Source organism: Gouania willdenowi, chromosome 13, assembly GCF_900634775.1.
Source record: "Gouania willdenowi chromosome 13, fGouWil2.1, whole genome shotgun sequence".
Classification (NCBI taxonomy): domain Eukaryota; kingdom Metazoa; phylum Chordata; class Actinopteri; order Blenniiformes; family Gobiesocidae; genus Gouania; species Gouania willdenowi.
In genome coordinates this window covers 43991598-44018003 of record NC_041056.1, presented here as the reverse complement: position 1 = coordinate 44018003, position 26406 = coordinate 43991598, and the positions used below count along the sequence as shown (strand labels likewise).

Below are 26406 nucleotides of genomic sequence, written 5' to 3'. Positions count from 1 at the left end.
AGCTGATATGGTTAGCTAGTATAATTAGCTGATATGGTTAGCTAGTATAGTTAGCTAGTATGGTTAGCTCGTATGGTTAGCTAGTATAATTAGTTGATATGTTAGCTAGTATGGTTCACTAGTATAATTAGCTGATATGGTTAGCTAGTATAGTGAGCTGATATGGTTAGCTAGTATAATTAGCTGATATGGTTAGCTAGTATAATTAGCTGATATGGTTAGCTAGTATGGTTAGCTAGTATAGTTAGCTGATATAGTTAGCTAGTATGGTTAGCTGATATGATTATTTGATTATCTGTACTGTACTTGAGTATTTTTTTTTTTTTGGCCACTTTTTTACTTTTATTCCTTACTTTTTTTTTAAAACAAATATCTGGACTTTCTACTCCTTCCATTGTAAAAATGAGCTCATTACTTTTCAGACCTCCGAAGATGACATCACAACGTAAAAACACTCAAAATGTTGGTAGTTTGAGCTTTTTTCTGTGAGGCAGGTTCCTTAGTTTTATGGTTAACATTTTCAAGTTTTTAAAAATGGCAGAATCAAAGCTGCTCTGGATTAAATTGAGCATTTGCACCTTTTCTTCTTTTCTTATAACATTTTATTTACAAATTGTATTTATAATGTGAGATAAATTCTCCATGTTTTCAACTGTAATGTGATTTAACTTGTTTCCTTGTACCAGTTTTCAACAAGTTCTTTAAAAAATAAAAGATGTGCTATTTCCTGGTTTAAAAACCCTGTCTTATTATGTACCAACGAGCTGACAGACGTGCTCACCTCCATCTTCAACCTTTCCCTCAGTCTGAGCACCGTCCCCTCTTGCTTTAAGACCACCACCATTGTCCCGCTTCCCAAGAAGAGCCCCCCCACCTGCCTGAATGACTACAGGCCAGTAGCACTCACTCCAATCATTATAAAGTGCTTTGAGAGGGTGGTGCTGACCCACATTCGGAGCAGCATACCGGACACACTGGACCCCCTGCAGTATGCCTACCGTCCCAACAGGTCCACCTCGGACGCCATTGCTGCTGCCCTTCACTTCTCCCTCTCCCACCTGGAAAATAAAGACTCCTACATCAGGATGCTCTTTATAGACTACAGCTCTGCCTTCAACACGGTCATCCCCCACAAACTCACCCACAAATTGTTTTCCCTTGGACTCCACCCCTCCCTCTGTGACTGGCTCCAGGACTTTCTGACCGGCAGGCCCCAGTCTGTCAGGATTGGTTCCAGGACTTCAGCCAGCCTTATAATGAACATTGGCACTCCTCAGGGTTGTGTCCTCAGCCCCATCCTCTACACCCTCTTCACCCACGACTGTGTCGCCTCCCACAAGGACAACGCCATCCTGAAGTTTGCGGAAAACACCGCAGTGATAGGACGTATCACTGGCGGAGACAAAGCGGCCTACAGGGGGGAGGTGTCCAGTCTGGTGACGTGGTGCGAGGACAACAACCTTACCCTCAACACGGAAAAGACGAAGGAGCTGATAGTGGACATGAGGAAGGAGAGGGGTCCTCATCAGCCACTGTCTATCCAGGAGCTGGACGTGGAAAGGGTGAGCAGTTTCAAATATCTTGAGGTCCACATCAGAGACAACCTCACCTGGACCCTCAACACCACACAGCTAGAGAAGAAAGCTCAACAGCGGCTGTACTTCCTGAGGAGGCTGAGGAAATTTGGAATGTCTTCAAAGATCCTCAGCAACTTCTACAGCTGCATTGTTGAGCCCGTCCTGACCAGCTGCATCACCGTGTGGTACGGCAGCACCACTGTCATGGACCGCAAACGCCTGCAGAGAGTGGTGAAGACTGCTACAAAGATCACCAGGACTCCGCTGCCCTCTCTGCAGAGCATCTACAAGCACAGAGTCCACAGGAGAGCTGCCGCCATCATCAAGGACTCCACTCACCCCCAACACAGACTGTTCACACTTTTACCATCAGGCCGGAGGTACAGAAGTGTGAAATGCAGGACCAGCAGACTCAAAAACTCTTTCTTCCCCTCTGCCATTAGACTCCTAAATGAGTGATCGGAGTCTAATGAACTATTCATCCACCTCCCGCACCCCTTCCCCACTGAACTTGCACACCACCTGCATTCGCACTTTAGATGCACCCATGCACAGCTAACACCATGTCTTTTTATTATGAAACAGCTTTTGCACATACCACTGTATATAGCAACTCTACTTTCTGTATAGTTAATATATTTGTATTTTATATTTTATAGCATGCCACTGTTAGTTATTATAGTTCTTATACCTTTTGATTTTATTCTTTTATGACGTAGGCATTCACTGGCGGTCGGAAAAGTAAGGATTTCATTGTACAGGGAAACGTGTTTCTAACTGCACATATGACAATTAACACTTTGAATCTTTCAATCTTATTAATAAAGGGAGATTGTTTTACTTTTTTATATTTAGTAGCATATACTTTTTTTTTTTTACTTTTTGTAGTCAAGTAAGGGAACAACTTTAACACTTTTACTTTTACCAGCGTCATCTTCTATTCAAGTACTGAACATTAGTACTTTTGCCACCTCAGTCAGTACATCTTAGCTAATGTATCAGTATGTGGGGAGGAGGAAACGCTGAACACACACTTCCTGTTTTTCTCTGTGCAGTTTTTAGTGGGAGATGCGCGGTGCATTGTGGGATCTCACAGGGAGGGCAGTACACACACTAATACACACAGTAGTACACACATTAGTACACTTACAGTCCGTCTGCACCCTGTGACACCGGCCTGTGGACATGGGGAACGCCGGGAGGGAGCAGTGAGGAGCGGCTGCTGGTGCCGGAGCGGCCCGGAGCAGCGGGGGATGTGAGCCTCTACTGTCGGCTGAGCTAACCTCCTCATCCCCGGGCCTCAGCCAGCAGCACAGGCCTCAACCCGGGAGGTAAACACCGCCATAGCACACACTAACACCGCTGCTGTGGCTCTTTGTGACGCCTAGGAGAAACCACACCGCTGTCTGCGTTAGCATAGCAGCTAGCATCAGTTAGCCGCTAGCAGCTGCGTCAGACGGTGGATTAAAGCACAACAGGAAACTTTAGGCAGTGATTTGTTGTGTGTTGTTGGTTGATAATGTAGCATATTTATTATAGAAGTGTGTTGATGTGTTGGCTTCAGGTAAAGGTGTTAAAGATAAAACTCTGTTCTTTGATTAGCTGTGTTAGCTGTGAGCTAAAGGGCAGCTGCGAATCATGAAAGCTCATTAATCTGTCTGTTTAATAATATGTGTGTTTATTTATTTTTAGCATTTTTAAAACGTAGTTGTTTATTATCAGAGTGTACGGAAGCCCATGTGGACACATTAACATTACACCATGTAAACAGAGCTGGGGAGGCCACGCCCCCCACACGTGCTCTTACACTTTAAAGTAGTGATGAACCGGAACCAAAATGAAAAAAAAAATATTCAAATTATTATTCCCATTGCATTTATGTCTCTGAATGTGTAATAACACTACAATTAAACACTGTATTTATATAAATTAATATTAATGCTTCACAGAATAAATCTATGAAAAATTTGTAAATATTTATTTAACACTGACATTCCAACTAGGGCTGGGCGATATATCGATAGTCAAAATGTATCAAGTTTTCTCTTTTGGTTATGAAAAATTACAATGTCGCCTAATCAATATACATATTTTTTATATCCTATGTTGTATTGGCTAAGGTTATTTTAAAGTCATGCTAAATCCACTTTTTTAGCCCTTAAATGCATTTTGTTGTATATTTAGAGTGCTTAGAAGTACAGAAAAAATAAAATTAGTCTCTTCAGGTGCTCCATTGATATCTTTATATTCTGTTTTGTTCATATTTTTCAATCTGTTTCGATTTTTCTATTCTCTATTACGTTTTTTTGAACAATAACATCACAGTATTTGCAGCAGAACTGCCAAATTAGTTCATCAACTCCAGGTCCAACACTTCGAGCAATCTGCCATTTTTATTTCTGGCTTTTATTTTGTAGTCCAAGCTCCAGGATGCAGAAGTTACGAGAGGATAAGTCAAAATGTTGGGTTGTTGGATGTAGTAACCCACACGCTTCATTACACCGTCTCCCAGCATCAGAACCTTTTCAAAGTGTCTGGTTGAGTTTTATTTTTTATAGAAATGTACCACATCTGTGGATAAGGTCATTTTTGTGTGTGTGAAGCACTTCAATGATGACTGCTTCATCAACCTCCACCAGTATAAAGAAGGATTTACAGAAAGACTTTGTCTGATTGAGGGTTCAATTCCTTCTATCTTTGGAGACGATGAACAGAGCACTTCGGTAAGCTGTAAATAACGCTAAAAAGTGTGATGATAATACGTCCCTGTCATTGTTTTGTTAGCATTAGCAGTTGCACCGTCTTCATATGTTAGCGCTGTGTGCTCGTTTTAGATCCTTGATGATATGGCCTACGTGATTTAATTTAAGTCTAAAGTTTTCATTAGTCATTTCATTTTGACGTTTTTGTCTTTGAAAAGACTATTAAAATGCATTTTGTGACGATAGCTTGGCGCTAGCGTTAGCTCGGTGCTTGTGTTAGCTCACTTGTTAGGGTTCTGCAGGTTCATCATCTTCATTTTCATCTCGCTCCACTGGGTCAGACTCTGGCTGGAACATGTAAGGCTGGATGGACAAGTCTAACGTTGGTGACATTTTGTAAATAACCTCTGAATAAAAGGTTTATGCGCCGCTACATAGCCGTATCTCTTCTATCAAACTACAAAAATGGCCGAACAGGGTGGAGTTGAACCGAGTGTCACCTGAAGAGGGGGCGGGGTATGGAGTGTCTCATTTGCATTTAAAGAGACAGCACCAAAACGAGTTGCTCTCAGAAGCACATCAGAAAAGGGGTGGAGCTATAATAATGAGGAATTCAGACCCAAGCATTGCAGTTCTGCTTTATATAGACCACAACTGTATGATTTATATGTAAAAAGGAAGGATTTAAAACCATGATATGTCTCCTTTAATCAAATGGCAATTCTTACATTTTTTATAACTTAAAAATGTAAATATGGTCAGCTAAAATGTAAGTTTTGATCATTGAATTTTTTAAGCCGAAGTTTGTACAGTTGAAGATTCCTTTTCGCCCTTTCATTTATGCCAGGTTTAGATATTGAGATGAAGATATATCAGGTTTTATATTTTGACGACATATTTTTTAAATTAAAATACTTGTTTTAGGAATTGCTGCTTTTTTTACTTCTCAGAACAACGTGTGAAGCTCAGTTAGATGAGCACTGAGTACATCCTAACCCAGACTCACTCACACGTAGGGTTGGGCATCGTTTGGATTTTAACGATTCCGATTCTCAATTTTAGATTCCTGTTCTAAATGATTCTGTTTCTTTGAGTTGTGCAGGTCAACAGGTCACAGATTTCACAAGATAATTTTTTAGTTTGAAAAAGCCTTTACACAGGCCATTTTTATTAATTCACTTAGTTGATACAGTTTATTTTGGTTGCTTGTACTGTAACTTGGGTATTCAATTACAAAGGTCCCCAACTGTAAAAGTGAAAGTTGCTGAAATAAAACTACAAACAAGTTGTCAGCAGTGTAAAAACATAGAGCTGCAGGTAGATGTGAAACTAAATAAAACAAACTTAAACCCTGGAACAGTCATGTAACAAATCAATCAATAGTTCTCAGGGATTGAAACTGTGACCAATTTGGTCACAGTAATGTAACTATTGTGATAATTACACCAACATATCCTGTTAGTTCTGCTCTCAGTAATTAATGATTAAATCATCAAATATGATATTTATATTTATCATTATTATTATTATTGTTGCTGGCTTGTTTCTTTGTTCTTTGTTTTTTGTTTTGCGCACCGACTACCAAGTCAAATTCCTTGTACTGTCCTAAAAACTGTACTTGGCCATTAAAAAATTTCTGATTCTGATGGTTTATTTAGAGGAAATCAGAGATATTTATCCACTATAACTTTATGTAACTCATTATCAGATGTAAAGTAAAGTAGATTCAGCAGCAGTGGTTTATATTAAACAGTAAAAACACTAATTAGTTATTTTTTCTGTTCATGTGCTTAAAAACCTATTATTAAAAAAAAAATATTATAAAAGAGGAGATAAATATGGCTGCAGCAATTTATTATTTTTTGAATCGATTAATCTAACACTATTTATCGATTAATCTGATAATTATTAGGGATGTAACTAGGGATGTAACGATTCACTCAACTCCAGATACGATTCGATTCACGATACTGGGTTCACGATACGATTCTCTCACGATTTATTTTACAAAATGGGACTGTAGACATATGATAACTGAAAAATATTCCTTCATTTTTGGGGGGAAAAAACTCGAAAAAACTGTATTATTTTCCTTTTGTTTTTCATTGTCAAAATAATTCCTTGATAAACTATTCAAAACAATGCAATTTAACTAAAAATAAATCTTGAATGAAATAAATAAAGGAATTATGCAAATGAAGAAGAAGCTTATTAATTTAAATTCTGGTTCTATAGTAAACAATGTAAAACTGCATAATAGTTCTTTTTCTTTTTAAAAGTGCAACTGAAAATGTATTTTGTGCCTTAACAATTGGACTTAATAACAATAAAAAAAACAGTCTGTACTGTATTTACGTCAGATATTTGTTTGGACCAGCAGAGGGCGCTGGTAACCCAGTGGTCGGTTGGCATGCAGATATCTTGCAGTGAAGAAGAGATGCTATGCTAGCAGACAGAGCTAATAGAAAAACGTGACTTTTACAGGTAGTCAGGTAATATGACAGATATTCTTTCGGTGCTAAAGGGGTAATGAATCATTTATGAAGATGTTTAAGAGTAGAAGGCGGCCAGAAAGAAAGTAGTAGCAGATTCCGCCTGCCGCGTACACTGCTGGACAAGAGAAGGGGTAAATATATAGCGCCCTCTGCTGTTTAAAAAAGTACAGCGATTCAATTTTCAAAGTATCGATGTCAACCTTGATGCCTATGAATCGATCTTTAACTGCCTTACGATTAATCATTACATCCCTAATAATTATTTTTTGTATTTTTAAGCAACCAAAACAAATAACACACAAAGAAAATGATGTGGCTGTAAAATGTCATTTTTTTTTTCACCCAACATTTGGCTCCAAAACTAAGCTCACTTATTGCAATTTAACCATTTAGTGTTTATAAGTGCCAGTGCCAACAATTAAATAACAACTGTAAACATAAACGACTTTCTGACAAATACAGTTAGGATATGTAAAATTATGAATACAAATTTTAACTGAAACAGTAAAGGCCATTAGGCCTTTGTTTTGTCTTAATACAGTACATTACAATAAAGGATTGTAATGGATAGGAACAACCAGAAAAAGTCAGGGCCTTATGGAGTTAATGCAGCTTCTTTAATTCCTGTGGTGACAGGTAACACAGGTAAAATTGTGAAATTAAAGAAAAGCAAAAAGCTTTATAGAGATAAAAATTTGACTCCTATAAACATGTCATCCAAAAAGTCCACCACTGTCTCCAGTAAAGTCTTTAAAATTAGCTCTTCTTAATGTTAGATCTCTTGTTAACAAGTCACTAATAATTAATGATTTTATTTTGACACATCACTGGACTTTTTATTTCTTAATGAAACATGGTTGAATGATGGTATCAGTAATACTATTCTCAATGAAAGTTCACCACAAGACTTTATTTATTTAAATAAGTGTCGTACTTGCAGGAAAGGTGGTGGAGTTGCTGCCATTTTTAAATCAATATTTCAGTGCAAAGAAATAACATTTGGTGATTTTATCTCCTTTGAATATATGTCATTCTTACTGAAGGGTGATTCAAGAGTTCTGTTTTTAGTCGTTTATAGACCCCCAAAATATTCTGGAGAATTCATGGATGAGTTTGCTGAACTGCTGTCAGTTGTATGCACTGAATACAACTTTTTAATAATAACAGGTGACTTAAATATTCATGTAGACAATAACATGGACAATACTGCCAAACAACTGTATGCTTTAATGGATACTTTTGGTCTTATACAACATGTGACTGGTCCGACACACACTCAAGGTCACACTTTGGATCTGGTTATCTCTAAAGGTGTTGATATCTCTGCTGTTGATGTAAGAGACTTAGCTCTATCTGATCATTTCTGTGTCTTTTTTGACCTAGAGACTGTAACATCTGTTCCCCCTAGTTATGTGTGTTTAAAGAAAAGGTACATAAATGAGAACACAAGTGCACAGTTTATGGAAGCCATAGCAATGACACCAACATTGAGTGCTGAGACAGTTGATGATCTTCTGGATGAGTATAATAGAAACGTCTGTAATGTCATAGATGTGGTGGCTCCAATCAAAACTAAGAGAAAACCAAACACACAGAAAACACCTTGGAGGAGGACTGAGATAATGCAGAATTTGAAATCTGACTGTAGAAGAGCTGAGCGTAAATGGTGATCAACAAAACTCCAAATTCATCTAGAACTGTACAAAATAAGTCTGCGAAAATTCAATGATGGCTTGTTCAAAGCAAGGCAGCAATACTTTTCTGAAATTATTGCCAAAAATGTCAACAACTCTCGCACGTTGTTTTCTGTAATTGAAAAGCTCACAACCCCCCCAGATCAGATAGCCTCTGAATTACTGTCAGCTGAAAATGCAATGAATTTGCTGTATATTTCAATGAAAAAATACAATCAATAAGGTCAAACATCAGAACAAACCAGCAAAATCACAAAAAGCTTGAACAGTTTCAACCACTGAGGGATGAGTCAACTACAATGTCAGCGTTTATTACAGTGAACCCAAAAACAATAGAGGAGACTATTCAGCAGCTGAATCCATCAACGTGTTGCCTTGACACAATACCCTCAAACTTCTTTAAAACTGTTGTAAAGTCAATTGTCACTGATTTGTGTCAGATAATTAACTGATGATTCCAATCAGGTACCGTACCAAAATCCCTGAAAGTAGCTGCTGTGAAACCGCTGTTAAAAAAGAGAACACTGGATGCCTCTATACTGGCTAACTATAGACCAATCAGCAACCTTCCATTCATGGCCAAGATCATTGAGAAGGTGGTCTTCAACCAACTGAGTCAATTCTTAACATTCAACAAAATATTTGATAAATTTCAGTCAGGTTTTGGTTCTCATCACAGCACTGAAACTGATCTGATCAAAGTGATCAATGACATAAGGTTGAACACTGATTCAGGAAAAGTATCTGTTCTCATTCTATTGGATCTAAGTCTACATTTGACACTGTAGATCATACAATTTTGTTGCACAGATTGCAAACATGGGTTGGACTAAATGGAAAAGTAATGCAATGGTTTAAGTCATACTTGGAGGAGCGAACCTATTTTGTAAGCATTCAAAACTTTGTATCTGACAGATTACCAATGTCCTGTGGGGTTCCTCAGGGATCTGTTCTTGGACCTCTTCTGTTTAGCCTTTACATGCTTCCTTTAGGACAAATTTTACACAACTGTAAGGTTGATTATCAGAGCTAAGCAGATGACACACAACTATATCTATCACTGAACCCAGATGACCATGGTCCCATTGAGGTGTTGTGTGACTGTTTAGAAAAAATAAACTGCTGGATGAGTGAAAACTTCCTTCAACTAAACCATGACAAGATGGAGGTGATTGTCTTTGGTAACAAGGAAAAGAGGACTGCTGTCAGCAACTATCTGAGTCTGGATCTTTAGAAGATAAAGACCAAGTCAAAAACCTTGGTGTTCTGATTGACTCAGATCTTACATTCAGCAGTCAGATCAAATCTATCACAAAAACATCTTCTACCACCTAAAGAACATCTCCAGAGTGAAAGGTTTAATGACTCAGAAAGATCAGGAGAAACTGGTCCATGCTTTTATCTCCAGCAGACTGGACTATTGTAATGGTCTTCATCAAACATCTACAGATGGTTCAGAACGCTGCAGCTCAGGTCTGAACCAGAACAAAGAGGTGAGAACACATTAGTCCAGTTTTAAAGTCTTTACACTGGCTCCCAGTCAGCCTCAGAATAGACTGTAAAGTTCTGCTGCTGGTGTATAAATCTGTGAATGGGTTTGGTCCAGAATACATCAGTGACATGTTAGTCAGGTATGAACCCAGCAGGTCTCTCAGATCTATGGACAACAGATCAGATAGTGGAGCCCAGAGTTCACAGTAACCATGGTGATGCTGCTTTTTAGTTGTTATGCTGCAAGAAGTGGAACAAACTGCAGCAGAGCTGAAGTCAGCATCACATGTGAACATTTTAATCAAAGTTTAAAGGCACTTTTTTTCTCTACTTGCATATGATTGAGAGAGAGGATTTTTTGTCATGTTGTTGATGTTGTAATGATGATTTTACTGATGATTTTAATTGATTTTACTGATTTTACTGATGATTTTAAATGTTCTTATTGATTTTAAACAATTGAATGTTTTATCATGCAAAGCACATTGAGTTGCCTTGAAGTATGAAATGCGCTATACAAATAAATTTGCCTTGCCTTCTGCAAATTACTCACCTGCAAATGAAGAATGAATATGAATAAAATATCAAACCAAACAAGTACACATTGTGTACAATTATAAAAATAAACCGTAAATAAACAATTATAAATAAGAATCTGGAGTGGTTAGCATTAGCTCAGCCTGTGTGTCGATGGGTTAGCTTAGCATAGTTAGCTTTAGTTGAGTTTCCAGTTCTAATTGTTGCTACAGGTTCATCTCTGTTCCCGTGTTTGTAGAACTTTGGGTGGATCTGATGGAGGAACGAGGATTGGTTCACTTTGTTGATGGCTATCTGGTTTTAACCCAGTAGTGGTTCATGATATATCGCAGCTCTGCAGCTTCAAGGTGACGAGTACCGTCGGGTGTGTGTGTGTGAGAGCTGGGGGTGGGAGGAGTGGTGCACAGCGCGGAGGCTTCGCTACGGAGCTCCCGTAAACAGAGTTGCGCTCCAGAGAATAATAAGTTGACAACAAACGGGCAGTTTTGGCCTCTGGAACAATGTTTTTATGGACATTCTTGACTAAATTGACGGACAAATGTCCCGTGGCCCTCGCTAATTTCCGACATGGGAATTTATCGTTTATATCGTTGGATGACATATTCTTACCGGTGAGAATATTTTTGACGATAAATCATAAACGATAAAATATGCACATTCCTACTTTGTATGCTAACAGGAGGATTTTAAACTCTATTGTAGATTTTACAGGAAGCCAATGAAGAGAAGCCAATACTGTAGAAATATGTTCTCTCCTGTTAGTACCTGTTAGTATTCTAGCTGCAGCATTCTGAATTAACTGGAGACTTTTTAGTGAGTTACTAGGACATCCTGACAGTATAGAGTTACAATAATCTAGATGTAACACATGCATGGATTAGTTTTTCAGCATCACTCTGGGTCAAGATATTCCTGATTTTATAGATATTATGGAGGTAGAAGAAGGCTGTCCTTGTGATTTGTTTAATATGAGAATTAAAGGATAAGTCAGTATCAAAGATAATGTCTAAGTTTTTTACTGTGGTGCTTGGTGACAGAGTGATGTCATCCAGAGACACTATTTACACTGATAATTTATCTCTGAGGTGTTTTGGACCAAATAAAATCACTTTGGTTTTATCCTGGTTAAGAAGGAGAAAGTTACGACTCATCCAGGATGTGATGTCATTAAGACAAGCCTGGAGTTTTAATAACTGATGAGTTTCATCTGATTTCATGAGAGATAAAGCTGTGTATCATCTGCATAGCAATAGAAATGTATATTATGTTTTCTGATAATGTTACCTAGTGGAAGCATATATAATGTAAAGAGTATTGGTCCTAAAACTGAACCTTGTGGAACTCCATGATTAACTCTGGCAACAACAAAAGCGAGATTAGATATTGGTTTATTATTGGACAAGTCACTAGGTTTTTTAAGGAGAGTTTGATTACAGCGATTTTAAAGGTTATTAATGATGTGTTAATCCAGTTCACCATATTAGTGCTAATAAGAATCAGAATCAACTTTATTAACCGTGTATGTATGTTATACACACGAGGAATTTGACTTGGTGAATTGTGCTTTCTCTAATAATGTAACATTAAATAATAACAATCAACTAGAAAAATATAAACAGTAGTTAGACTAATATGTGCAAAACTAAATAAAAAACAATATAACAAGATAACAAAAACAAGATAAGATAATAATAATAATAATAATAATAATAATAGTGCAGGTGAACATTTAAATTCAATTAGTATACATTTATGTACATGAACGTTCACAGTGACAGTTTGTTCCAGGTTGTTATGTTTAGTTCCAGGTAGGGTTGGTCATCGTTTGGATTTTAACGATTCTGATTCTAATTCTCAATTTCAATTCCTGTTCTAAATGATTCTCAATTCTGATTCTTTGAGTTGTGCAGGTCAACAGGTCACAGATTTCACAGGAGAATTTTTTTTATTTGAAAAAGCCTTTAACAGGTTATTTTTATTAATTCACTTAGTTGATATAGTTTAATTGGTTACTGTAATGTAACTAGGATATTCAATTAACAAAGGTTTCCAACTGTAACTGTAAAAGTGAAACTTCTGAAATAAAACTACAAACAAGTTGTCATCAGTGTAAAAAACATAGAGCTACAGGTAGATGTGGAACTAAATAAAACAAACTCAAACCCTGGAACAGTCATGTGACAAATCAATCAATAGTTATTGTTGAGAATTATTATTATTCTGGATACAGTGGAAACAGAAACTATAAAAAATAATTATATTGTGAACCTGTTTATATTGTAGGGAACATATTATATACATAAATGTAATTGGAGTCTAAAGCCACAAAAAAACACCGCTTTAAAAATAAAACAGACTAATATAAGACCGTAATTTTCTCTGGTCCCTTACCAAATCTGACCAGTGATGACATGTATAGCCTATAGCATGTCATCATTTAACCGCTGGCTATCGAGGTGGTGTCCAGAAAACGAGGTGGGTTTCATTGATAATTGGAGATCCTTCTGGGGAAAACCGAACCTGATAGGAAGAGATGGAATCCATCCTACTTTGGAGGGAGCATCTCTACTATCAGAAAACATGGCACAGTCACTGTTATGACATCTCATGAATGAGACCATGTTACAGAGGCGGAGTCCTCCACGCCCCTCTGCGCTTGCCTTAGGACAGTTTCCCTCCAATTGCTATTATGATAGCTGTGTTCATCGCCATGACAACTGTTGTGATGGTGATGAATATTATTTTATGGAGACGGTTTGTCTGTCCCCTGACCCAAATTTCACAATGATTTTAACATAAAATCAAATAAGAGCTATCAATTATAAAAATCTGAAAAAAATTAAAATCTCAAATCTAGAAACACCAAAACATAAAACCATTAGATGTGTTCTATTAAATATTAGATCACTGAGATCCAAATCTGTAGTAGTAAATGGCCTTATCTCAGAAAATAACTTTGATTTATTCTGTTTAACTGAAACATGGCTGTATCAAGATGAATATGTTAGTTTAAATGAAGCCACTCCTCCCAGTCATTTAAATACTCATATGCCACGAGACATAGGCCGTGGAGGGTGGTTGTAGCAGCTATTTATCATTCCTCTCTCCTAATCTATCCTAAACCAAAGGCCAGTTACACTTCCTTTGAAAGTCTGGTTCTAAATTTATCTCATACTGAATCAAAAACCTGCCAGCCAGTCTTATTTGTGATAATTTACCGTCCTCCAGGCCCTTATTCTGAATTTCTATCAGAATTCTCTGAGTTTATATCAAACTTAGTCCTCAGTTCTGATATAAAATACTGATAGTAGGAGATTTTAATATCCATGTGACAAAGATAGTGATAGCCTGAGCTAGGGCTGGGCGATATGCCTTTTATAATACCGCGATATTTTTAGGCCATGTCACGATACACGATATATATCTCGATATTTGCATTACCCTTGAATTAACACTTTGATGCACAAATCACACCAGTATGATGATTCTATATGTCTACATTAAAACATTCTTGATCATTACTGCATAATATATGCCCAATTTTAAACTTTCATGCAAAAAAGGGGATATCACAACTAAGTCAAAGTTGACATAACTGTATTTATTAAACAGTGAGTGGCTCAAACATAAAATTGTCAACAGAAAGTGCACGTTCTGTGCCAAAATTGTCACAGAGACATTTCAAAACAAGACATTAGTGCAGGATGCAAACTCACATGGCATTTCAAAACACAAAATTAAAGTGCACTTTTTGTACATAATGCCACTACAATATTTTAAAACAAATAGTGCCCTTTTGTGCATGTTGTCATTAAGATGATGTAGCCAATTGTACATTTACTGTTGGTTAATAAATTTTTTTCTCTGAGATTAGTTTCTAGGTTCAAGTGTGAGTGGGAATGATTACTAAGATGTGCAGAGAATAGACAGACAATTTGTTGTTTATAGAAAATAGTACCATGGATTTATTATATTACAGAAAATAATAATAAACAAAAGTGGTCTCAAAACAGACTCCAGTTCACCCGCTGGGATTTAGCTCAGTTCATAAGGCGTCACAGCCTGGGGAAAAAAAATAGCTCCACTCAAACGAAAAATGAAGTCAGTCCTACCACCCTGGTAGGACTGAAGTTCGTTGGGTTGGTCCACTGGAAGAGAACCTAATTAAATAAAGTTGATTCCTACCACCCTGGTAGGATTGAAGTTCATGCGTTCCTGGTAAGAGGATCGGTGCGGCGGTCCTACCGCTCTGGTAGACCTGCAGTTCACCGTCCACTACGTCATCTCCGTGGGTAGTTCACCATCTTTAGATCCATGGGGGTTTAAAAAACCTGGCCGATGCAATCTGAGTCGCCTATACAAAGTCCTCCGTTCTGCTGCCGATCGCTCCTTTTGTCAGGTGCAAGGCACAACCGCTGGTCTGCACAGTTAGTAAAGTGCTGTCTGCTGAGCACCGGGTGTGCGTGCTACCGTTCATATGCTGCGTTTTCAGCTGCTGCTTGATCGTTTCCCGTATTCAAGCCTTCTCCTCCCGTATCTCATTGCTTCCTGTTTATACTAGGATACTGGTCTGTGATTGGCTGGCGTGTGTGCGTGTGGATGAGTGACGTCAGTGCAGTCTATTAGTGCGGGTGAAATAATATTGTATATAAATAACTGAAGAGTAGATGTTATAATAAATTTACTTCTGCTAAATAGAATATAATTAAATAATATAAATATAATACATTTCTTTATGACGTGGGTTACAATGACATTTCAAAAAAAAAAAAAAAAAAAAAAAAAACAAAAAAAAAAAAAAAAAAAAAAGTCTGCGAGTTTAACGGTATGGTCATTTTCAACACCGCACAGACTACAAGCTGCGATATATCGAGTATATCGATATATATCGCCCAGCTCTAGCCTGAGCTCAGCCTTATGTCCCTAATAGACTCAGTTGGCTTTTTTCAAACTATTAATGAAGCTACTCATCGTTTAAATCATACTCTTGATCTTGTTCTAACATATGGCCTTGATGTTAATGATGGCTGTTTCATCATAGGAATGGGATCCACACAAGGTTCCTGCTGCTTAACAGAAGGTTTTCCTTGCCGCCATGATGAATTCATGTGGGTGTGGGATACATATGTATGTGTATATACGTATATATGCATATGTGTGTATCCATAAAATGAAGAGTCCGTCCTTACGACTGCTCTACTGTAAAGTGTCTTGAGATACCATTGGTTATGATTTGGCGCTATACAAATAAAAGATTGATAGATTGATGACCTCTTTAAGTTATTTGAGTCATTCTGCGCTTGCACGTTTTGCGGCGATGATGCGCTGGTAACGACATAATCCAAGATGGCGGCGGACTACAGCAACACTATGTAAGAAAATCCTTAAAAGACATGGATATAATGAAAAGAGTGGATGGACAGAGGCATAAACATGTAGACTTTCACACAGACACACACCAGACTTATTAAACACACACTGACTTATTAAACACACACAGACTTAATAAACACACACAGACTTATTAAACACACACAGACCTCAGTAAACAGAACAGGCTTCCCCGGCCGGCTGGCACTAGGACCCAGAGGCAGAGTAAGTGCGTCCCCTGTACTGCATTCACAGGCTGTAATATCACCAGTTTATCATTTTACCAGTTATAAATGCTACTGTCTTTACCAGGGAGATAATATTTATTACTGGTCATTGTTTTCTGGAGTTTTACTGGTGATTAGTTCATATTCTCTTCGCGGTCCAAACTGGAAACCGTAGCCACACACACACACACACACACACACACACACACACACACACACACACACACACACACACACACACACACACACACACACACACTGCAGTCGCGTTCTGAATGCATCGTATACAAACCCCGCGTACACAAACTAGTGCGGGCATTTAGGGAATCAAAAACAAGAATCAAATGCACACATCTTCGTAACGGTTCTGGAACTGGACGTTAGGAACCAGTTCCTATTTGGAACCGGTTCTCGGTGCCCAACCCTAGTTCCAGGGTTACTACACAGAAACAGGTCTGACACTCTATGACTGTTTAGTGTTAATCAGAGTGACAGTATGGGGGAAGAAACTGTTTTTATGGCGGGTAGTTTTGGCGTACAGTGATCTGTACGTCTGCTGGAGGGGAGGAGTTTGAACAGATTGTGTGCAGGGTGGGAGGTGTCGCAGTGATGTTTCTTGCCCGTTTGCTGACCGTGGGCAGGTATAAGTCTTGGATGGAGGGCAGATCAACACCAATGATCTTTTCTGCAGTCCTGACTATCCTTTGTAGTCTGTGTTTGTCTAGTTTGGTTGTAGATCCAAACCAGACAGTGATGGAGGTGCACAGAACAGACTGAATGATGGAGTGTTGTAGAAACATTATCAGCAGCTCCTGGGGCAGGTTGAACTTCCTCAGCTGACGCAGGAAGTACATCCTCTGCTGTGCCTTTTTCCTGGTTGGGTCTATGGGGAAGGTCCACTTCAGGTCCTGTGAGATTGTGGATCCCAGGAACCTGAAAGAGTCCACGGTTGCTACTGTGCTGTTCAGAATGGTAAGGGGGGGGGAATTTCTCCTGAAGTCCACTGTCATCTCCACAGTCTTGAGCGGGTTCAGCTCCAGATGTTTCTGACTGCACCAGAGAGCCAGCTGTTCCACCTTCGTCTGAAGGCAGACTCGTGGAAGAACATCTTTAAATAGTGGAGATGGGATTGGATCTAAAAGACAGGTTGTTGGTTTAGAATCACTAACTATTGAGGTCAGTTCAGACAGACCAATTGGAGTGAAGCTATGTAAATAAAAGCTGCATGTTGGGAATATTTCATGAGCTGCTTTGTTTAATAAAGTATTGATCACTCCTGCAGGCGGGACATTAGCTTTGTTTCTAATTGTTAGAATTTTATCAGTAAAGAAGTTGATGAAGTCATCACTGCTCAGGTTCACAGGAATAGAGGGTTCAACAGAGCTGTAGCTTTTGGTGAGCCTGGCTACAGTGTTGAATAGAAACCGAAGATTGTTCTTGTTTTCCTCTATTAAAGTTGAATAATAGGAGGTTTTAGCTTTGCGGAGAGCTTTTTTTTTAATAAACTACTAAACTTTCTCTCCAGGCAGTATGAACTTCTACCATGTTGAGGAGAGCCACTTCCTTTGTAATTTTCGCAATGCCTGTTTTAAAGACGCAATTCAGATTTATACCAGGGGCGACCCTTTTATGACATATCATCTTCTTTTTAAGCGGAAGCAAACAGCATCCAGAGCTGTGTGCAGTGACAACATTGCACTGTTGATCAGATTCTCTATTTTCTCTGTCGTTAGACATTAATAGTTTCTCTCTGTTGAGATATCATATGGATCAGAGGTAACCAGTGATGGAACTAAATCTATAAATCTAGCTACAGCTTTTTCAGACCGTGGATTTACTATAGTGTACTCTTCTCTCAGAGTTTAAGCAGGCTGATATTTGAATACAAATGATAACAGGAAGTGATCTGAAAGAATAGGATTTTGAGTATATATACTCAATATCTAAACCATATGTTAGAACAAGGGCATGATTAAGATAATGAGTTGGTTTGTTTACATGTTGTTTAAAGCCGATTGAATCTAATAGTGAGGTAAATAATTTATTTTGGCTGTTGTTTTCATCATCAAACATAAATGTTAAAGTCACCTACTATGATAGCTTTTTCAGTGCTCAGCACCAGATCAGTGAGAAAGTCAGAGAATTCAGAGAGAAGCTCTGAATATGGACCAGGAGGACGGTAAACTATAACCAGTAAAGTGGGTTTTTCTATCTTGTTTTTGGGATTACAATTTCAAGTGAGAGGCTTCAAATGAATTTTGGTCAAGTTTGGTTTCTGGGGTAACTGATATGCTTGAGTGAAAAACTGCTGCCACTCCTCCTCCCCGACCACTCTCATGGGGAATATGGTGATTACCATAATTGGGAGTGCTGGCTTCATTAGAGCAATAAAATCTTCATTTTTGAGCCAAGTCTCTGTGAGGTATAATAAACCGAGCTGATGGTCAGTTATAAGATCACTCACTGATTTAGATGAAAGCGATCTGATATTTAATAGTCCACATTTAATGGTTTTTCATTGTTTTGTGTTCTGTTTTAATTTTTAATAGATTTTTATGGTTGATTCCTCTATAGTGGGCTTTAGTTTGTATTACACGTTGTTCTGTACAGCTCAGCACAGTGTTTATGGGGTATAATTGCTCTATATTTTGAGTAAAGGGATTATCTATGGAAGTTTGTTGTAACTGCTGTTTTAATTCTCAGCTAGTCTGAACATGTGGAGTTGTGAATCACAGACTGTAGATTTAATTTAACATTTGTGCTCCATGTAATTTAGGGTGGACACCGTCTTTTTTGAATAGATCACCACATTTCCAAAAGAGGTCAAAGTTATCAATAAATGTGAAATTTGTTTTGCAGCAGGATTGTAAGAAGTTGTGCTGCTGTAATAGGCGACTAAATTGTTCTATACCCCTATTAATATAGGAAGAGGACCAGAAATGAATATTCATTTCCCACATGTAGGGATGTAACAATTCACTCAACTCCCGATACGATTCACGATACTGGGTTCATGATACGATTCTCTCACGATTTATTTTACAAAATGGGACTGTAGTCAAATGATGACTGAAAAATATTCCTCTATTTTTTTTGGGAAAAAAATACTGTACTATTTCCTTTATTTTTTCATTGTCAAAAGAATCCCTTGATAAACTATTCAAAACAATGCCAAATAAATCTTGAATGAATAAATAAAGGAATAATACAAATGAAGAAGAAACCTTTTAATTTAAATTCTAGTTCTATAGTAAACAATGCAAAACTGCATAATGGTTATTTTTAGAAGTGCAACTGAAAATGTATTTTGTGCCTTAACAATTGGACTTAAAAAAAAACAGTTATTGCACTGATCTACGTCAGATATTTGTTTGGACCAGCAGAGGGCGCTGGTAACCCAGTGGTCGGTTGGCATGCAGATATCTTGCAGTGAAGAAGAGATGCTATGCTAGCAGACAGAGCTAATAGAAAAATGTGACTTTTACAGATATTCACGTAATAATACAGATATTCTTTCGGTGCTAAAGGGGTAAGGAATCATTTATAAACATGTTTAAGAGTAGAAGACAGCCAGAAAGAAAGTAGTAGCAGATTTCGCCTGCCGCGTACACTGCTGGACAAGAGAAGGGATAAATATATAGCGCCCTCTGCTGTTTAAAAAAAAAAGTACTGCGATTCAATTTTAGCAGTATTTGATTAAGTTGTTTAAGATAGTGTGAACTGTAGCACCTGGAATACAGTGTGTGATGGCATTAAAGAATCTAATATTCCTCATTATGGAATCACCGATAATGAGTGTAGTTTGTGGGGAGAGAGTGTTAGGAGTGGGTGTTGCTCGAGTTTCCGTCCTCGGAATTGACTGGCTGTGGGGCGTCTGTGTGAGAACGTCTGTTGGTGCTGTGGGAAAGGTTCTGTTACCGGCTCTGGTTGGCGTTGAAGCGACTGCTTCTAACGGCGCTAGCTTTTTAGACTGCAGCTTTGAGGATGTTGAATTGCATTGTATCACATGCAGAATTGAATCGCCATCAATATAAATCGTATCAAACCGTGAACAGGGGTGAATCATATCAAATCGTATCTCCAGGGAATTCAATGTATCGCTAATGCCTTGTATCGCTGAGATTTGTATCGAATCGTTGTCAGTGATGGAGATTCACATGCTTAATTCAGAGGAGTGTGTTGTTGCTCCACATCATCTCATCTCAGATCTATAATTCACATAGTGTTTAGTGGGCCAACATGGCCCAGCAGTATTTTCCTACAGTCTGTGTGCAGAGTGTTCCTCCCCCTTCTAGTGCCCCCTTCTCTGCAGCGTCTGTTTGATGGAAAATCTCCTGCCTCTCAGACAGCTGCTATGCTGAGCATCCTGCAGCGCATTGGCCTCCACATGCTTCTGGCTCACGTTGGGGAGTATCTGCTTTGATTGCTCTTAGTCTTACATAATGTGACTTTATGTCCTTTGTGAGCCCAACCCTAGTTTTAATTCTCCAGCCATCTGCCGTGTCCTGACTTTAAACATCTCTGTGGCCCCGTCCACATGGAGACGGGTTTTAATGTAAACGGTCAAGTTTTTTTTTTCATCGTTTATGCCTTGCATCCTCACGGCAACAACGATATGGAAACAGAATACAATAACTTCTGAAAAACGGGTGTTAGAGTAGGAAAGTTTGTGAACGCCAGCGGCTGAGTCGCCTTGTAGACGCATACCCTGCAAACGATGACGCCATAGCCCCACCTCTCTCTTTAAGGGGCGGTGTTATGAATAATTTACTTTCTAATGGTTTTGCTACAGTGATATACATTTAGGGCCCTATAAAATCCATTTTATTTTTTTCCACTTTAATTTTTTAAATTCCGTTTTTTTTTTTTAGAAATATTTGTCATTTTTAAAGAAAATATTAGTTTTTAACTCCTGTGAGGAAACAAAATAAATAATAATAAATAAAAAAAACTCAGAATTAAACAAAAATATGTCAAAAATAAAGTAAGGTAGATATAAGTTATAGTGACATGGATTATTCTGACTGCTCCTTTTTAATGATTTATATCATATAAATATGTATGAGAACAGCATTAATGTCACCTGATTACCTCTCAGGGACCAATGGTTTACTGAATCTGATCAGGTTTATTAATTAAGTTCTGATCGACTTAGTTTAAATTAACCTAATTTAAATGATCCTATCTTCTGTGTAATGTGGGATTTGACGTTGACTAGTTGTTGCACTTTGTTACTTTTGTCCCTCATAGTCAGGACTAAAGTAACACCATGTAATACACTGGAGTTAAAAAACTAAAAACCAGGGGACATATCATGCTAAAGCCACTTTTTTAGCCCTTAAATGCATTTTGTTGTATATTTAGAGTGCTTATAAGTACAGAAAAAATAAAATAGTCTCTTCAGGTGCTCCGTAGATATCTTTATATTCTGTTTTTGCTCATATTTTTCAATCTGTTCGATTTTTCTATTCTCTATTACGTTTTTTGAACTATTACATCACAGTATTTGCAGCGGAACTGCTAAATAGTTCATCAACTCCAGGTCCAACACTTCAAGCAATCAGCCATTTTTATTTCTCTTTATTTTTATTTTGTAGTCCAAGCTCAAGGATGCCGAAGTTACGAGAGGATAAGTCAAAATCAATCAATCAATCAATCAATCATTTATTTGTATAGCGCCAAATCATAACCAATGGTATCTCAAGACACTTTACAGTAGAGCAGTCTTAAGGACTGACTCTTCATTTTATGGATACACACATATGCATATATATGTATATACACATACATATGTATCCCACACCCAACATGATGAATTCATGTTGGGTTGTTGGATTGTAGTAACCCACACGCTTCATTACACCGTCTCCCAGCATCAGAACCTTTTCAAAGTGTCTGGTTGAGTTTTATTTTTTATAGAAATGTACCAATCTGTGGATAAGGTCATTTTTGTGTGTGTGAAGCACTTCAATGATGACTGCTTCATCAACCTCCACCAGTATAAAGAAGGATTTGCTTCTTTATACTCGCTCCACTGGGTCAGACTCTGGCTGGAACATGTAAGGCTGGATGGACAAGTCTAACGTTGTTGACATTTTGTAAATAACCTCTGAATAAAAAGTTTATGCGCCGCTACATAGCCGTATCTCTTCTATCAAACTACAAAAATGGCCGAGCAGGGTGGAGTTGAACCGAGTGTCACCTGAAGAGGGGGCGGGGTATGGAGTCTCTCATTTGCATTTAAAGAGACAGCACCAAAACGAGTTGCTCTCAGAAGCACATCAGAAAAGGGGTAGAAAAGGGGTGGAGCTATAATAATGAGGAATTCAGACCCAAGCATTGCAGTTCTGCTTTATATAGACCACAACTGTATGATTTATATGTAAAAAGGAAGGATTTAAAACCATGATATGTCCCCTTTAAGGAAAACAACAAAACAAAACAATGTTCTGGCAAATAAGCCATGCACTCTCTAAATAGAAAAAATATTAAATTTTTTCATTGCTTAATTAAAAAAAAAGAAGTATATTAAGTATAAACTTTGATTGTTTTCATTATTGTATTTCATTAGTTAATCTTTTATTAATTCATTATTTCAACATGCATTTTACTGTAGTTCTGATGAGATGTTAGAATGTAACATTCTAAAAAACGTCTTTCAACTGCTGAATTGTTGAATCGGGCTGTAAATTGACATGGATATTCTATGAGCGGATGTCAAGAGCCGCTCAGAGATCTTTTTTTATTCGGTGGAACTGAATCATTTGACTGAATTCTCGGAACGTGGTCCGTGCTATTTGGCGCGGAGACATTCCGCGGGCTTGGCCGTAGTTCATCTGAACTTGTTAGTTAAAAGCTAATGTTCCTTTTATCTCTGTTTTTAGGGTGAACTTCCTGTTTCCAACTAGAAGGAGGTTCAAACATGGGGGTGAAAACATTCACCCACAGCTCACCCTCTCACAGCCAGGAGATGCTCGAGAAGCTCAACGTGCTGCGTAACGATGGACACCTGTGTGACGTCACCATCCGGGTACAGGACAAGCTGTTCCTGGCCCACAGGGTGGTCCTGGCCTGCTGCAGCGACTTCTTCCGCTCCCAGCTGGTGGGACGGCCAGAGGAGCAGGACAAGTTTGTTCTGGACCTGCATCATGTGACTGTCAGTGGCTTTGCTCCTCTGCTGGAGTACGCCTACACCTCCACCCTCTCCATCAGCACAGAGAACATCATCGACGTGCTAGCAGCTGCTAGCTACATGCAGATGTTTGCCGTGGCCAGCACCTGTTCTGAGTTCATGAAATCGAGCATCTTGTGGAGCCCTGGGAACAACGGTTAACAATAACGGCAGCATCACGGCTGATAAAACTGCATGAGTCGGCCCCAGAGAGCGCCCCCTCCCACTGTGCCCTGACCTCCCTGGACGGCAGCGTGTCCCCCGTGTCCTCCGACTGCAGCGTCATGGAGAGAAACGTTCCCATATGTCGCGAATCACGCCGAAAACGCAAAACGTTTGTAACGATGGCGTCACCAGAGAGTCCGCTAAAATGTACCGCCCAGATGGTGACCACCTCCCCCCAGATCCCCAACCCCTCCCCATCGTTTTCAGAGAACCCCACCCAGGCCGTGCAGTCCTCCCTGGCCTTTCCCTGGACCTTTCCGTCGGCATCGATCGCAGGTTCCACTCTGACAAGTCCAAGCTAACAGATAGCCCTCGGTGTTTGGACCAAGGGTAACCAGGGACTTCTGAGGGGGGGGTGAGCCGTCGCCTCACTGACTTCCTGACCTGTGAAAGCTCTAAAGCAGCATCGTCACCAGTAGCAGCTGAAGAAGAAGATGTGGAGGGTGAAGGTGGAGCGGCTAAGTGATGAGGAGGTCCAGGAGGCGTCGTCTCAGCCCGTTAGCGTCTCTCAGAGCTCACTGAGTGACCAGCAGACGGTACCAGGAAGTGACCAGGTCCAGGAGGAGCTCCTCATCAGCCCCCAGTCCTCCTCTATAGGTCAGGGTCAGCTCTATGTCTGCTTTATGCACTTCACTTTCAGTTAGATTACTTTATCTATTTTTAATATCTATTCTGGTATTTTGGTTAATTATTGAAATTTTAGCTGCCTGGTAGTGTTGGTCAGCCTTTAAATATAACCTATATATATAAATATATATATATATATACACATACACATGTGCTGGTCATATAATTACAGTATCATGAAAAAGTTAATTTATTTCAGTAATTCTATTCAAAAAGTGAAACTTGTATATTATATTCATTCATTACACACAGACTGATATATTTCAAATCTTTATTTCTTTTAATTTTGATGAATATAACTGACAACTAATGAAAATCCCATATTCAGTATCTCAGAAAATTAGAATATTACTTAAAACTGATACAAGAAAAGCTTTGTAGAAATGTTGGCCAACTGAAGAGTATGAAGATGAAAAGTGTGAAGCTCTGACTCCAGCTACAGTCACTCTTTGTGAATCTCCTCCACATGTTTGAATGGGTTTAGTTTCACAATCCTCTCCAGGGGGCGTGGCTATCACTATTGTTTGTAGACTTTTTTCTACCACATCTTCTCCTTCCCTTCACCTCTCTATTAATGTGTTTGGCCACAGAGCTCTGTGAACATCCAGCTTCTTTAGCCATGACCTTTGTGTCTGGTTCTCCTTGTTCAAGGTTGTCAATGGTCGTCTTTTGGAAAACTGTGAGGTCAGCAGTTTTCTCCATGATTGTGTAGACCTCCAGAACTAGACTGGAGAACATTTAAAGACCTTTGCAGGACACCAGGTGTCTTTAATATTAAACCTCTCCATAATATTCTAATTTTCTGAGATATTCAATTTAGGGTTTTCATTAGTTGTCAGTTATAATCATCAATAGGGGTGGGAACCTCTGAGTACCTCACAATAACGATTATCTCACGATATGACGATAGTGCAATTATCAATATATTGGTCAGAAATCAATCTAAGATAATCTATGATATAAGATTAAATGTAAAAATACAATTTTATTTTATATCTGAAAGACAATATATATAAAAAGTGTCCCATGACAGTGACACTATTTTAGTGTAAAATGTCTGTAAATAAGTGTCAACATAACCAAATGTAAACTAATAAATATAGTGCTTTATGTAAACAATATATTGGTTCCTTCAACAAACAGTGACCAACATTTCTGTGAAGACTTACCTGCACATTTTAGTGAAAAGGCAAAAAAAGGTTTTAAAAATAATAAAATAAATCGTAAATCCAAAAAAAGAAAAATCAATACTTAGCGCGAGCATATCGATAATCGATCGTGTGAACAAAAATATTGCGATATATCACCGTATGGAGATATCGTCACACTGCTAATCATCAACATTAAAAGAAATAAACACTCTGTGTGAAATGAATGTATACAATATACAAGTTTCACTGAATGGTATTAATGGAATAAATCAACTTTTTCATGATATTGTAATTATATGACCAGCATCTGTATATATTATCCACACACAGTACATTTGATTCCAAGACATATTATGGGACCTGCAATAATAATGGGAGTGTTAAAAAATGTCTAAATAGACTTTTTAATCATGTTTTTTTTAAATTAAAAAACATTGGACGTCACTAACATCTGCGTAGCACGTAAACATCCTGTGGTCACTAGGTGTCAGTGAACGCACCATCAGACCTTTTTAAACTACCTCTCTCCTCTATGACTGTTGGCTGGAAGCTGTTTAAATAAAACATACTGGACACTTTAATAGATGTATGTGGTTACTTTTTATTCAATAATTTAAGAACTTTACAGAATCAGAATCTGTTGGAGAAGCAAAAGTTGAACTTTTTTGAAAAATCTAGTTTGAGTTCTACTTGTTTTTATATTTGTGCTTTGAGTTACAGTTAGTGACCACAAGTTCAGAATAACATTAATAAATGTTATTTTATACCTTTTTGTACTTGCAAAGGTAAAATTAGTAAATATTGATATTGTGATGTATATTGTACTGTTTAGTATCGTTTTGTGACATGCAAATCATGAATCGTATCATCAGATTCATGGCAATGCTCAGCCCTACTACTAATGCTACGGTGTTTGTTTAAAAGCATTAAAAGCCTCTCTGCTGTAGCCCTGAAATGTAATTAAGTCTATGCTTTATTAGAAAATCAATCATTACAATGTCTGCCAGAATAGTGATTAGTGTTTGTAAATATTTACAGCAGGTTTTGGCATTGCTGAGAATAATAAAGTTCCTCTTGTCTTGTGTCTGAAGGGCCTCAGCATTCATTTAGGAAGAAAACCGTCATTTTCCATCTTTCTG

At 38.2% G+C, this 26406-nt stretch overlaps 1 protein-coding gene across 1 annotated transcript in view; it reads left to right on the top strand.

Annotated features, from left to right (window-relative positions):
- The first annotated feature begins 2649 nt into the window (after positions 1–2649).
- Positions 2650–26406, top strand: part of zbtb44 (zinc finger and BTB domain containing 44) — a 41534-nt gene continuing 17777 nt past the window's right edge. The window contains 6 exon segments of the mRNA XM_028465126.1: positions 2650–2908; positions 22978–23423; positions 23425–23457; positions 23459–23747; positions 23750–23928; positions 23930–24086. Coding sequence (XP_028320927.1) covers positions 23016–23423; positions 23425–23457; positions 23459–23747; positions 23750–23928; positions 23930–24086 — 1066 coding nt within the window. The 5' untranslated portion in view covers positions 2650–2908; positions 22978–23015.